This window comes from Sus scrofa, chromosome 9 (genome assembly GCF_000003025.6).
Source record: "Sus scrofa isolate TJ Tabasco breed Duroc chromosome 9, Sscrofa11.1, whole genome shotgun sequence".
Classification (NCBI taxonomy): Eukaryota; Metazoa; Chordata; class Mammalia; order Artiodactyla; family Suidae; genus Sus; species Sus scrofa.
This window is the reverse complement of record NC_010451.4, coordinates 97139612-97154005: the sequence shown is the minus strand read 5'-3', so window position 1 is coordinate 97154005 and position 14394 is coordinate 97139612. Positions and strand designations below refer to the sequence as shown.

The window sequence follows — 14394 nt, the reverse complement described above, 5'->3', positions numbered from 1 at the left end:
TTTTTCTGTTTCTTTGGTTAACAAAGTTTAAAGAAAGTTTTCAAAGAAGACACAGAAAACAAACTTAATTAAAAGAGTATTTTTATTTAGTACTGCAGCAACCACTATCTGGCCCCAACCTTAACCACATCATTTCAGTTCCCTCAGCCTAATTTTCCTCATCTTTAAAGAAAGAAGTTTGACAAGTACTTTTTTTCATAAAGGTTTCAGGGAGCTGGATCAGAGCCAGGCCAGGAATAAGAGAGGGTGCCAAATGGGCAGCTTCCGGTCCTTAGTCAAGTAGATAAAGTTGGCCTCAACGAGGATAAAGTTGATTTTAACCAGGCACTCTTCCACTTGTACCAGTTTTCTACCCTTGGTCCTATATTTAACATCATTTGAAGGAGGAGTTCAAAATATTTTACGCTTTAAAACCACTGGATTATTAATACCTCTTGGGAAAGACAATCTTCAAGAGTGTCTCTTGAACTTATACATCTTAAGGGTTTGCCTAGCTACTCTTAACCTTGGCCATTCCTTGGATTTCTGTGTGTAGTGAGCAACCTCAGGGATGAGGTAATGTCTCTCTCTCTATGACAAAGAGAAGACTACCTTACTAACTGCTTTAAAAGAGTTAGATTTCAGAATTCCCGCTGTGGCGCAGCGGAAATGAATCCAACTAGTATTCACGAGGTTGCCGGTTTGATCCCTGACCTCCCTCAGTGGGTTAAGAGTCTGGCGTTGCCATGAACTGTGGTGTAGGTCACAGACAAGGCTTGGATTCTGCATCGCTGTGGTTGTGGCGTAGACCAGCAGCTACAGCTTCAATGTGACCCCTGGCCTGGGAACCTCCATATGCTGCAGGTGAAGCCCTAAAAAGCAAAACAACAAACAAACAAAGAAATAAATAAAAACAAAAAGCAGATTTCACAAGCTCAGTGCTCCTCACCTTTGACTCAGACCTGTGGGTACAGCGTCAGCCTAGGACTAAGTTACGTGATCCCCATAAGCATGGGGGGCAAAAGGAACTGAAGCAAATATGCTGACACTCATGCTGCCTCCTATGATGTGAATAATGAAATTCTTTGTCTCTGACCCAGGAGTCTCAAATCTATCTTGGCATCTCTGAAACAGTAACAAGTTAATTTATTAGTTTACAAGTAGAATAAGGTAAAGTCAAATCCTGGGCAGGACAATACCCTATTCTTAAACGCTTTGCTAAGATTTTCATGAATATTTGATATCTTTAAAAACTAGACCAATCAAAATAGTAAGGTACTGACACTCCAATCTAGATACATAACTAACAGTGCTGGTCAAAAAGAATCTAGAAAAGTAAACTGTGCCTTAATGGAAATTTGTTACATGAAAAAAGTGGCACTAAAAATGACTAAAAATGATAAATTAATATTAGCAAGGAGACAAGTGGCTATTTGGAATCTGTAAAGTTAGATTCTTCACCTCAAACCATACCAAAAAAAAGGAAAAATACAGATAAATAAGTGATCGGAAGTGAAAAATAAAACTACAGATGTTTAGGAGTAAATGTGGAAGGCTATTTTTATAATAAAAATGTGAAAAGGCCTTTTTTAGCAAAATAAGCAATCAAGAAAAAATTAAAAGATTTGATTACATAGTTTTTTTAAAAAACCTCATGCACAGAAGAAAAGTTCAAAAGGAAGGCAAAAACAAGTGATCAACAGAGAAATCATTCAAGATATGATGACAAAGAATTCTCTAAAATATTTTGAGAAAGATAAGGACATTATACATGAAAATATAGCCAAAGGGTATAAGTGGACAACTTAAAAAAAAAAAAAAAAAAAAACAGGAGACTTACACGTGGTTTATACGCTCACGATGTTGATAAATATATGTTTACTCTGAAAAAAAGGTAGAAGAATATTATATAACAATACAATTTCTACTCTTGCAATGGATAATTATGAATGACTAGCCAGTATAGGAAACCAGATAGACTAAGAGTTTGTTGCTAGGACTTTATAATTCCTACCTTTTTAAATAAACTAATGTGGAAATTCTGTTAAACATCATTTGTGTTCACCTTCCCACCCATTTCAAGGAACTTATCTAACATATCAAAATAAGATGGAAAAATATATGTGCAGATGTTTTACTGTCATCTTATTTGTACAGGAACAGGAACTAGAAACATCTTCAATCTGTCAGTTTTCATGAGAAGAATGAACATCAGTATTAAAATACTGCAGGGCTATTCCCCTCAGAATGAGATTAAGTCAATGAGCGTTCCACTTGAAAGAATGTCCAAGGTATGATGTTTTGTGGGGAAAAAAAAGAATTCAATGAAAATAAGTATGGTTAAGAATGCATATTAATTTCAAAATAAATACATCAGAAAGAGAAAGATAAATACCATATGATATCACTCATATCTAGAATCTAATATACGGCACAAATGAACCTTTCCACAGAAAAGAAAATCATGGACTTTGAGAAGGAACTTGTGGTTGCCAAGGGGAAGAAGGAGGGAGTGGGTTGGATTGGGAGCGTGGGGTTAACAGGTGAAAACTATTGTCTTTGGAATGGGTTAGCAATGAGATTCTGCTGTGTAGCACTAGGAACTATGGTCACTTATGAGGGAGCATGATAATGTGAGAAAAAAGAATGTATACATATATGTGTAAATGGGTCACCATGCTGTACAGTAGAAAAAAAAATAATGTATTGGGGAAATTTTAAAAAATGGAAAAAAAATTAAAAAAATAAAAAATATAGCTAGCTCACAAATTTTTAAAAAACCTCAAATTCTTTATATTTTACTATTTCCATAACCATTATAAAAACAAACAAAAAACCCATGTCTGAATAGATATTAAATCACTAACATGAAGTGCAAGGGGAAGGGGAAGCTATTCACTTTTTTTTCAGACACTACAGTGGCTCTGTGGACTGCTATGAGGAATACTGCTCCTTTAGTAAAAGTTTTTGGAATAGAGATTTTAAAAGCAAACGAATGGCCACCAGGAGAAGAAAGGAAGAAAACAGTGGACCAGATGATATATTCAAATTCTAACATTCTGTATCGCTCAGTCTTCTGGAAGCAAATGACCCCAAAACAAATGATTTTCACCCAAAGCCACAGGGAGAATATGAACCACACCCAAGGCTTTTGAAAAGAAATGACAGAGGAAACATCTGGAACCAGAGCAGTCAGTAGAGAAGATATCCTGAGCTAAAGGTTGGTATGGCTACAGTACACTAATAAATAGGTTAGATATCTCTTCTGATGATCAGCGGGACCTAGAACATTGATCCTCAGGCCAGGCCAGGCAAGGCCAGGCCAGGCATCAGTAGTTTATCTCCTGATGATGAGAGAACTCCCTGCTTCGTGGACCGTGCTAACAGAACCAGCTATCCTATGTAACATGAGGAAATTAAGCTCTGGAAGAGATAATCAGAGTGCAACAAATATGATCATACTCATGCTTTTCTTGTATAAAGAGAAAGAAATATATTCTACACATCCATAGTCCACCAAGCATACATATGCCACTGCAAAATGACATGTGAAAAGGCAGTCATCACAGCAATAGTTAAGGAAGAAAAGCCTTACACAACAGTAATCAACATAAAGTTATCAGTGAGATATTTTACATTATTCCTATTAAGTTTCTGAAACCCAATGTGCCTTTAGCACTTTTAGTAGTCTTAAAGTGAGCTAGCCATGGGGCTCATTAGCCACATGCATCTAGTGGCTATCTTATCAGACAATGCCTAGTCAATGGCTTGTCATCCCTAGACAGTCGCATGTACTCAAAGGTGGTCGAAATAAAAATGGATAAAACTGCCATGGAGAACCAGTTTAAGATCTATGTAACCTATGGCCAACATCCCCACTCCCAGGAATGTAACAAAGGAGGCTATACGAAAATGCTGGTAGAAGTAAAGATTACCAGTCACTGCTTTCACCAATGGGACAGCATCATCTTCATGGAGTAGTCTCTGCATGCCTTGGCAGGAATATAACAGTATTTCTTACAGCTGGAGCAACCACGTTTTATGCCCTCGCACTTGTTATATATGAAAGCAGGGATATCATTTCATCATTCAGCCATATGCCTTCAACTAAATAAATGTTGACCAGCTGGTAGGCTTATCTGGAAAGAAACCTGGAAGGATGATGCTGGCATCCATGCTTAGCGGAAGCTCTCAATATACACATGCTTCAAAGTTCAAGCATATAACCCAGCCACCAGTGTTTTGCAGGCCCCAAATGTTATCTGGTTTGGATGCACATGTTAGCAAATTCATTGATATTAAATTTCTAGTAATTACCAACTGACACAACTTAGACGTAAGAGAGCACAGAAGAAATGACATTCGTGATCCAGTTCCCTAGGTTACTTAAACATAGTCCAGGAGACAGAGCACTAGCTCAGACGCTGAATTATACCTTGTGGCCTGGTAGCTGTACCTCACTGATACTCATTCTCTTGATCTCTAAAGTAGCTGTAAAACCAACTCCCGGGGTTGTTGTGAGAAAAACACCTGGCACAATGCCTTTCACACAGGCCTCGTTAAATACCAGTGTACTATTCCCCACAATGTCTGCACAATGTTCTGTCTAGATCAAAATGAGAATTATCCATTTACATTGAATATCTAAATAAAAGTGGTGAAAAATAAATAAATAAATACATGAATAAAAGTTCTGGTAATCAAAGAAATACTAAACAAGGGCACAATATTATGAGCACATTCAGACTTCCAAATAAACCAATTTCATTTTAAATGATACTGTTCAAATTTGGAAAGGCCACATTAAGAAAGGAATCACACATACCAGTGGCAATGTCAACCACTACCACACATCCAAAGAGAATGTGCTATTTCAGGGTCCTGTTCCTCGACTTAGCAATCTTAGTACTAGTAAGCTTTCCTTGGGAAAAAGTTAAAAATACACATATTTATATCCAAAAATGTTCATCTTATTTCAAATTAGAAAATGAAAACAATCTAAACCCCTAGTATCAGGAGCATTGGTCTCAAAAAACACACAACCATAGAACTGAATAATATGTAGTCATTTTATATATTTAAGAAATGTTTAATTGCATGTGAAAATGATACTAAATCATGTTAATAGTGGGACATAGAACTACCATATAGAGTTGAACATTAAACATGTAAAAATGCATAGAAAGAAGTTCCTGTTGTGGCTCAGAGGATTAAGAATTCGACTATTATCCATGAGGATGCAGGTTCCATCCTGGCCTTACTCAGTGGATTAAGGATGGAGCATTGCCACGAGCTGTCCAATTCTACCCCTAACCTGGGAACTTCCATATGCCATGGGTGCAGCCTCTTAAAAAAAAAAAAAAAAAAAAGCATAGAAAGGAACACAAATGAAGAAACTGCTTTTCTGTTTAAATTTATTTAAACAAAGTATCTCTATTTTCAATCCACATTTGGAGTTTTTGTTCAACGAAATAGCACTTAATAAAAAGGAACATCAAATTTCTCCTGAAGATTAGTAAGTAAAAATTTTGTTTCCACAAACTTATCAATTTTCTCATGTCAGTCAAAAAGTGCCATCAGGTGTCCCTCTTTGCTTAACATACCAGAAATTTTTACACAGAATATAGATCTCCAACACAGAATTCTTTAAAAACTGATTATTTGCAAAATTCTTTTCTCCTTATTGACTTCTGATTGTTCTTTCAGTCTTTAATTGCTCATATGTATATATGTATATGCACTTAAATGCTTTTTAGCCATAGAAATATTTTAAAGTATTAAGTTACAGTCTTTAAATTTAAGATATTATGTGTTTGCCAAACTAAAAAAGGCAGCACATTGCCACCAGGCCTTCCTGGAATATGGGAGAGAGAGTGCAAAAGCCACCTTGGTAATGATCTGAAGGAAGCTCAGTTACACTACTGGGTCTTAAATGGCTCAAAAGGCACATTTGTTGCCTGGTGACAAATATATGCTAGTATTTCAACATCATTTAGGCCATGCATAATTATCTTACCAAGGGAGCAAAATTATGACTCTAGGACTTCCTGAAGCACAAGGAAACATAATTTACGTTATATTTTCATAGTAAAAAGTTACTTTTGAAAAGGGTGGTACAAACACAATAAATACTCACTATGGGTATCTCTGACTCCTTTTGTCGTTTAAAATGAACCAAAATGATTAAAATTCACTAGGTAAATTGATTACCGATTGGAGCTGTTTTTCTCAGCATACTTCCAAATCCTATAAGGCTAGCTCTTTTAGAAAGCCTCACTGCCACTTCTAAGACTCCTTCAAAGACAAAATATTTCCTGATGTGGCAGAAATTGGCAGTTTGAAAATATCGTTCCTTGCTATCAGAGGTTAACAGATTATAGTTCCATTTATACAAATTGGGCATAAAACAGTTAAACTACAAAGCTTAGGCTGAAGTCTGGTGACACCCTAGGGCACAGCAGGCAGCCTTGGCACTCTTCAGGTGCTATGGGAGAGGCTGAGTAGGAAATATAGGAAACAACCTTGGAGACAGGTGTGTTTGATTCATGGGTTGGGAGAAAGGAATACCGTTGGTAGCACCTAAACCATGACAACTTGAACCAGCTCTTCTCACCATCCGAAGAAAACAAAAATGGGGGAGGGCAGAGAGGAACCAGCAGGGAAAGACATCCTGCCTCACAGTGACTACAGTAGTAGAAGCAGAGGCTTATGACAGAATTCTATGAGTTTTTTTGTTTTTTGGTTTTTTTCCTTTTTTTTTCTTTTTACAGCTGTACCTGCGACATACGGAAATTTACAGGCTTGGGGTCAAATCTGAGCTTCAGCTGCAGGCCTACAGCACAGCCACAGCTATGCTGGATCCGAGCTGCACCTGTGGCCTATGCTGCAGCTTACGGCAAAGCCAGATCCTTAACCCACTGAGTGAGACCAGGGATTGAACCTGTAACCTCATAGAGATAATGTTGGGCTCTTAACCTGCTGAGCCACAATAGGAACTCCTACATGTGCTTTTTTAGAAAAATAAATGGAAATACATAGTTGAATTCTTTCTTGAGGAACACCACTTCTTCGCATTACAGGCAGAAAGTCTCAGTATTTTCAGAATGTGCTCTCTCAAACTGGAATAAAAATACAGTGCCAGCCCAGCAGAAAATCACAAGAAAAATATCACAAGCAGAACAAAGAAACCACAGAAATAAAACAAGGGTCAGGGAGGAGATACTTTCTAATCACTGAAAATGAAGAGAGATCAGTAAGTAGCACGAATGCTGGGATAACACCATGGGCTAAGCACATATACCATAATGATAATTTCCTGGATATATATGTACATGTACATTAGCACATATGCAAACACAAGGTGCCTTTTTCTTAACTAATCCCTTCTGTCAGTCCTCTAATGTCTTCTAAGTAAAAGAGTAGAACTACTAAAACATGGATTAATTTAACTAACCTTCATTCACTCCCTTGATGCCAGGTCAGCCAATGGACCTTACCTATAGACCAAGGAAATTAAGACCAGCTAAAAACTTCAGGTGGATTAACAGAGTCAGGTTGAGCCAAGAACATGATTCAATTGCTTTTGTTACATCAAATTTTGTTCTCCTTCCAGATTCTAAGAAATGGCCACAGGGAAAAATAACCTGAACAATGAGAGATCAACTAAATTCCACTAATCCCATATTTAAAATAGGACTTCAGCAATACTTGCTGAAAAGACTGTCTTTTTTCCATTTTCTGTTCTTGCCTCCTTTGTCAAAGATTAATTGGTCATAGGTGTCTGGGTTTATTTCTGGGTTATCTATTCTGTGCCAGTGGTCTGTATGTCTGTTTTGGTATCAGTACCACACTGCCTTGATTACTGTGGCTTTGTAATATTGCCTGAAGTCTGGGAGAGTTATGCCTCCTGCTTGGTTTTCGTTCCTCCAAAAAATCAAATAACTGAAAATAAATCTGACCAAGGAGGTGAAAGACTTATATGCTGAGAACTATAAAACATTAATTAAGGAAATTAAAGAAGATCCAAAGAAATGGAAAGACAATCCATACTCATGGGTCGGAAAAATTAATATTGTAGAAATGGCCATGCTACCCAAAGCAATCTATAGATTCGATAAAATCCCTATCAAATTACCCACGACATTTCTCAGAGAACTAGAACAAGCAATCCAAAAATTTATATGGAACCACAGAAGACCCAGAATTGCCAAAGCAATTTTGAGGAAGCTTTTGCACAGCAAAGGAAACCAAAAAGAAAACAAAAAGACAATTTACAGAATGGGAGAAAACACTTTTAAATGATGCAACTGACAAGGGCTTAATCTCTAAAATATACAAACTTATACAACCCAACAGCAAAAAAGCCAACAACCCAATGGAAAAAATGGGCAAAAGACCTGAATAGACATTTTTCCAAAGAAGATATACAGATGGCTAACAAGCACATGAAAAAATGCTTAACATCACTGATTATCAAGAGAAATGCAAATCAAAACTACCACGAGACGAGACGCCACCTCACACAAGTCGGAACAGCCATCATTAATAAGTCCACAAAAAACAAATCCTGGAGGGGGTGTGGAGAAAAAGGAACCCTCTTTGGAGGGAATGTAAGCTGGTACAACCACTAAGGAGATCAGTATGGAGACACCTTAGAAAACTATACATAGAACTCCCATATGACCCAGCAATCCCACTCTGGGACAAAACTCTCCTCGAAAAAGACACATGCATCCACATGTTCACTGCAGCACTATTCACAATAGCCAAGACATGAAAACAACCCAAATGTCCATCGACAGATAATTGGATTAGGAAGATGTGGTATATATACGCAATGGAATACTACTCAGTCATAAAAAAGAACAAAATAATGCCATTTGCAGCAACATGGATGGAACTAGAGATTCTCATACTGAGTGAAGTAAGTCAGAAAGAGAAAGACAAATACCATATGATATCATTTATATCTGGAATCTAATATATAGCAGAAACGAACCTTTCCACAGAAAAGAAAATCACAGACTTGGAGAATAGACTTGTGGTTGCCAAGGGGGAGGGAGTGGGATGGATGGGGAACTTGGGGTTACTAGATGCAGACTATTGCCATTGGAATGGATAGGCAATGAAGTCCTGCTCTATAGCACTGGGTACTATGTCTGGTCACTTGTGATGGAGCATGATAATGTTGAGAAAAAAGAATCTATACATGTTTGTGTAACTGGGTCACCATGCTGTACAGTAGAAAGTTGACAGAACAATGTAAACCAGCTATAATGAAAAAAGTTAAAAAATGAAAAATAAATAAAATAGGACTTCACCTAAAACATTTTAAAACTGAAAACCATTTATATTTTCAAACTATTGAAATTCCACACATGTCCTAAATTATCCTCTTCTTGATTCAAGAAATCTCCTTTTCAAATGACCACTTCTGAAATAGGATTTACCAACACACAGAAAATCAAAGATTATCCTGAAAGGTTTATTGCCTCTGAACCAAAGGACTCTCATTTTACACCTCCAAACACTGACAGAATTCTATTAATCCCACCCACACACACACACACACACACACACATTAGAGCTTCCCTCTTTTTTAGTGTGCATAAAATACACTTTAAATGCAAACATTATAGTTTTCTTTCAGTGGTGTAGTTAGTTTTATAACTATTTAAATTAACTGCATGGTGTTGATACCATAAGGCTCCTCATTAAAGGGTACAATTTTTTAAATCTATGGTTGTCCTGGGAAAACCAAAATTTCCCTCCTCATAAGTACACAATAAAAATATCTCTTCTAAACATGTGGAAGACGTTTAAGGTTGCCTTTTTCATTTTTGCTTTTGCATTGAAACCCAAATACTAGATAATTACTGTTGTTACCACTCTTGAAGTGTTGAGAGAAATCAAATTGTATCCACCTTTAGGATGGATGTGGTTAACATTATTCATCAAGTTAAAGAGGATAAAAATCAGCTTAAGCCTAAAGCAAAGGGACAACAATGGAATAGATTTCCAAAATAAAAAAAAAAAATTTAAATATTCTTTTAAAAAATTTAGCTCAAAAACAATATCAAGAATCCCTAAAGCATCTTCTGTTTAGTTGCTAAAAATCTGTTCAATTTTTTTTCCATTCCAGTGAATTATAAAATCAAAGAGAGTGGAATAAAATAAGCCTTAAGTATTCTTGATTTGTATAAAAACAATGAACAATTATTTAATCTCAATCTCAAAATGTTTACTAAAACACCAGTGTTACTTATCTAAACAGCAGAAATAACTCAGCCCTTCAGCCTCCCAAGATCCAGATATCCTAATAGGTTTAACATACAACTAATGCTTATAGATTCATTCTTCTACTGTAACTATATAAGGTAGAAATTCACTATCTGATTTTGGTCACTTACATTCTGGAAAATGTGTTCTTGTCATTCTATGGGAAAAAAAATCCTTGGCATGAGTCACTGAAATCTATATAACTTCTTTCTATCCATGGTTCTAAATAAAGTGCTCTATTTGTGCCAGATAACAGCTCAAACAGAATTATAAAAAGTCTAGACACTATATATTTGAACCAATATTTTCTAGTAGACAATCTTATTAACTTACACAAGCTCTTAACAACTTTTGTAAAATAACAGATGTCATGTTGTCTATGGATTGCACCCAATCAACCTTTCTTGTATTAAAGACACTGGAAGGATTAGAGACTGAAAACAGTAAATTACAACTCATATTTGGTGTTTTTAGGTGAAAACTACATAGTCCTCCAAAGCTATAGATTGTTAACTTATAAAGGATTGGGACAATTTTTATTTTACATTGCCAGCTTATTTCCCCTTCTTACTTCTGGTATGCTAAGCCAGAAAAGTATCAATTATGTGAACTTTTAATAAGAAAGTACACCTGTAATAAGTAATTGAAACTACTTCAAGGAAACCAACATCAATTTTTCTTTACGAGAAATGTATTTTTTTGCCCAGAAACTTGGTTCTCAAAAATATTTCAGAATAAACACGACACACTTTCTACAAGTGATACAAATATTGCTTACCTCAGTCAAGTGTGGTGTAGGGTTAAATCCACAAAGGTTACACACTTGTTTCTTGCATTCAGTGCACGTACTGAAGTTAGGAGGATCCTTTGAACCCATGTTGAGTTTAGTTTTGCAGAGAGGACAGGCTGATTCTGGTATGGGGGTGTCCTCCATTTTTGGGGAGGGACCAGCCTTTTGAGGCTCAACTGTTGAAGGTTTGCTATCTTTAGTGGGTAGAGGCTTCTTTTCTGTTTCTGTTCTTTTTACTATTGAAACCTGTTCAGCTTTGGGCTCTAATTTTTCAGCTTTTGTCTCCTTTTTCACAGATGTCACCTTTGCAGGTGCTGGTGGTACTGGACCTGTGGGCTTGGGTGGCCCCTGTGAAGTAGGTGGCTGTGAAGGAGGAGGGGCTTGTTTTGTTGGGGCTGCCAAGCCACCCTGTGAATGAGATCCAGGCTGACCAGCCGTGGAGATGAGATTGGATGCTTGGCTGAAGATGGATGCCCCAAACCCAAAGAGTTTCCCAGTCACGGTTTCTTGAGGAGTTGTGGGCTGTGACTTAGGGGCATCGGTAATACTTCCCAGACTCAGACTAAAACGTCTCGACTGCTCCTGAGGCTTTGGGGGCTGTGGGGATGGGGGGGCAGTTTGGCCAGTGGGAGGGCGTGGACCCTGGGGTGTCGGTGACCCTTTTGGCATCAGCTTGGCATCTGGCTTAGGACTCGTTTTGGTTTGTGCTTTCTTGGGTTCGTCTCTCTTTTGAACTGGATCAACTTGTTTTTGACCTTTGCTCTCTGAACTGGGCCCAGGATGTTCAATAATTTTCGAATCTGATGCAGGTCGAGGTATGACTTTAGCATCTGATGAGGTGACTTTTTCTCCTGTTGGTGGAAAAGTTTTTGAGGGTTTGGCAGAGTCTGGTTTTGGAGGAGGAGCTGTTTTCCCTTGATCCTGTGATGGTACTTGGGAGCTTGGAATATCAGGTTTGGGTGCTGCTGATGACAAAGATACAACATCTGGGGCTGGCTTTACCATTTTGGGCTGCTTTGGTTTTTCATCAGCCACAGAGACCTTGGCCGGTTCAGATGGGACAGAAGGCTCTTTGGGGGTTGCTGGCTTGGGTTGGGACTCTGCCGCAAGAGGCTGCTGGGCTGTGACTGGGAGGGGACCGTGAAGGGTTGCTTGTTTCACTAGCGGTGGGGGCTTTTTAGACTCAGGTGCCTTAGAGACATCCTGTTTGGGTGTAGTATCCTTCTTTGGAGAAGTTGGCTGTGACAGTAAAGATGGTTTGCTTCTTGCTGAGGTGAGAACAGGGGAAGCCTTCGGTTTCGGCTGGGGTGATGACGGAATTGGAGCCAGGTCACCTCCTAGTGCTCTTTGCATCTGACAGTTTAGACAGAGCCACTCTTTTATCTAGAAATAATATAAAACAATGGTCAGTGAAATAGTAACAATGTAAAGACAGAAACCTTTTTAAAAATGCATGGTCTGTTCTGAAATTATGTCTCTCATCATGCAAAACATAAAATATAAATAATGGAATTCAGAGACTTAAGCACTCTATATTTTAAGAAAAATAAAAATAAACATAGAACTCTATTTTTCCTCTAATGTTCATTTTGTTTACTTTGCCTTTGACTTAAAGTTTGACTACTCCTAGAAACAGAAAACCATCTATGATAAAAGAAAATAAATTATAACACATTAGATTCCAAGATCAGTTATATTAGATATTTTCTCTAATGACAGTTTATAGTTTTTAGTTATATAGCCCAGAGCATGCTTGTCAATTAATAAAACACATTGCTAATTTCTTAAATTAGCAGAAGCATTACTTCCACATTCAAGGTGACATAATCAAATGTGAGAAAATAAGAACTGTTAACTGTGGTGAGTTAGAAAATTCCCTATTAAGAAAAGAAAGAAAAAAAAATGGCATCCCCTCAAAGTATCATAGATATCATGATCTAATGGAAAAAACAGTTTTTTTATAATTTTTATGAATATACTGGGAAGAGCAATATAAGTAAGCAATACAATTGCTTGACTGGTGAGACATGTATGTATGTGAGATACATGCCATATATTTATATACATATATATGTGTATATGATGTATAGCATAAGTGTTCCTGCACTTTTCATATCATATTCATTGTTAAAAGGCAGTGTTGTACTTGGTCTTACCACATTTTAGAAGATAATTTTAAGGTACCTCTGTTTAACATTTACCTTTTTTTTATTCCAAAATAATACATGCTGATTACACAAAATTTTAAGTATCACCAAAGTAATTTAGAAGGGTAAATTCTACAAGATATAGATCTTTAACTCCCAAAGTAAACAGTGTTACCAGTTTAGCACTGAAGTTCTTTGTTTACAATTCTACACAATGAAAACTAAATATAAGGAGCATAAGTGGGAGTTCCCATAGTGGCGCAGTGGTTAACAAATCTGACTAGGAACCATGAAGTTACGGGTTCGATCCCTGCCCTTGCTCAGTGGGTTAAGGATCCGGCGTTGCCGTGAGCTGTGGTGTAGGTTGCAGACGCGGCTTGAATCCCACGTTGCTGTGGCTCTGGTGTAGGCTGGCAGCTACAGCTCCAATTAGACCCCTAGCCTGGGAACCTCCCATATGCTGCAGGAGCTGCCCAAGAAATGGCAAAAAGACAAAAAAAAAAAAAAAAAAAAAAAAAAAAAGGAGCATAAGTGCCGGAAAAGTTTTCCACAGTACAAAAGTATGACATATTAGCCTGGCAAACAACATACTTGCTATCTGAAACGATTCTCTTTTGAAAAGAAACTGAACTAATCATTCCTAAACTTTTAAAAACTTCTTTTTCGCTTGACAGTTTACACTGTCAAACTTTAAAAATAAACTATACTGTATCATTTTCTTAATCATTAAAATGGCTTTAAAATTAACAAGCACATTGAAATTATTTAAACTTAGGTAACATTATAACAGGGCTTATTTTGAAATCTCATATGAAAGTAAATATTTGTTTGGAGAAAGCTGATGGAGATTTTCAATTCCAAGTAACAAGTTATACATCTGCTTAAAAATCTAAATGAAAAAGTAAAATTAGGAGTTCTCATTGTAGCTCAGCAGGTTAAGAACCTGACACAGGGTCCATGAGGATACAGGCTTGATCCCTGGCCTCACTCAGTAGGTTAAGGATCCAGTCTTGCCTCAAGCTGTGGCATAGGACACAGATGCAGCTTGGATCTGGCATGGCTGTGGCTTAGACCTGCAGCTGCAGCTCCAATTTGACTCCTAGCCAGGGAACTTCCATATGCTGTAGGTGTGGCCTTAAAAACAAACAAACAAAAAAAGCAAACTTAAAACATTTGTGGAGTTCCCATCATGGCTCAGTG

At 37.3% G+C, this 14394-nt stretch overlaps 1 protein-coding gene across 1 annotated transcript in view; it reads right to left on the bottom strand.

The window, feature by feature from the left end:
* PCLO (piccolo presynaptic cytomatrix protein) overlaps positions 1-14394 on the bottom strand; it is a 398579-nt gene that overhangs the window by 359076 nt on the left and 25109 nt on the right. The window contains 1 exon segment of the mRNA XM_021063484.1: positions 11036-12430. Coding sequence (XP_020919143.1) covers positions 11036-12430 — 1395 coding nt within the window.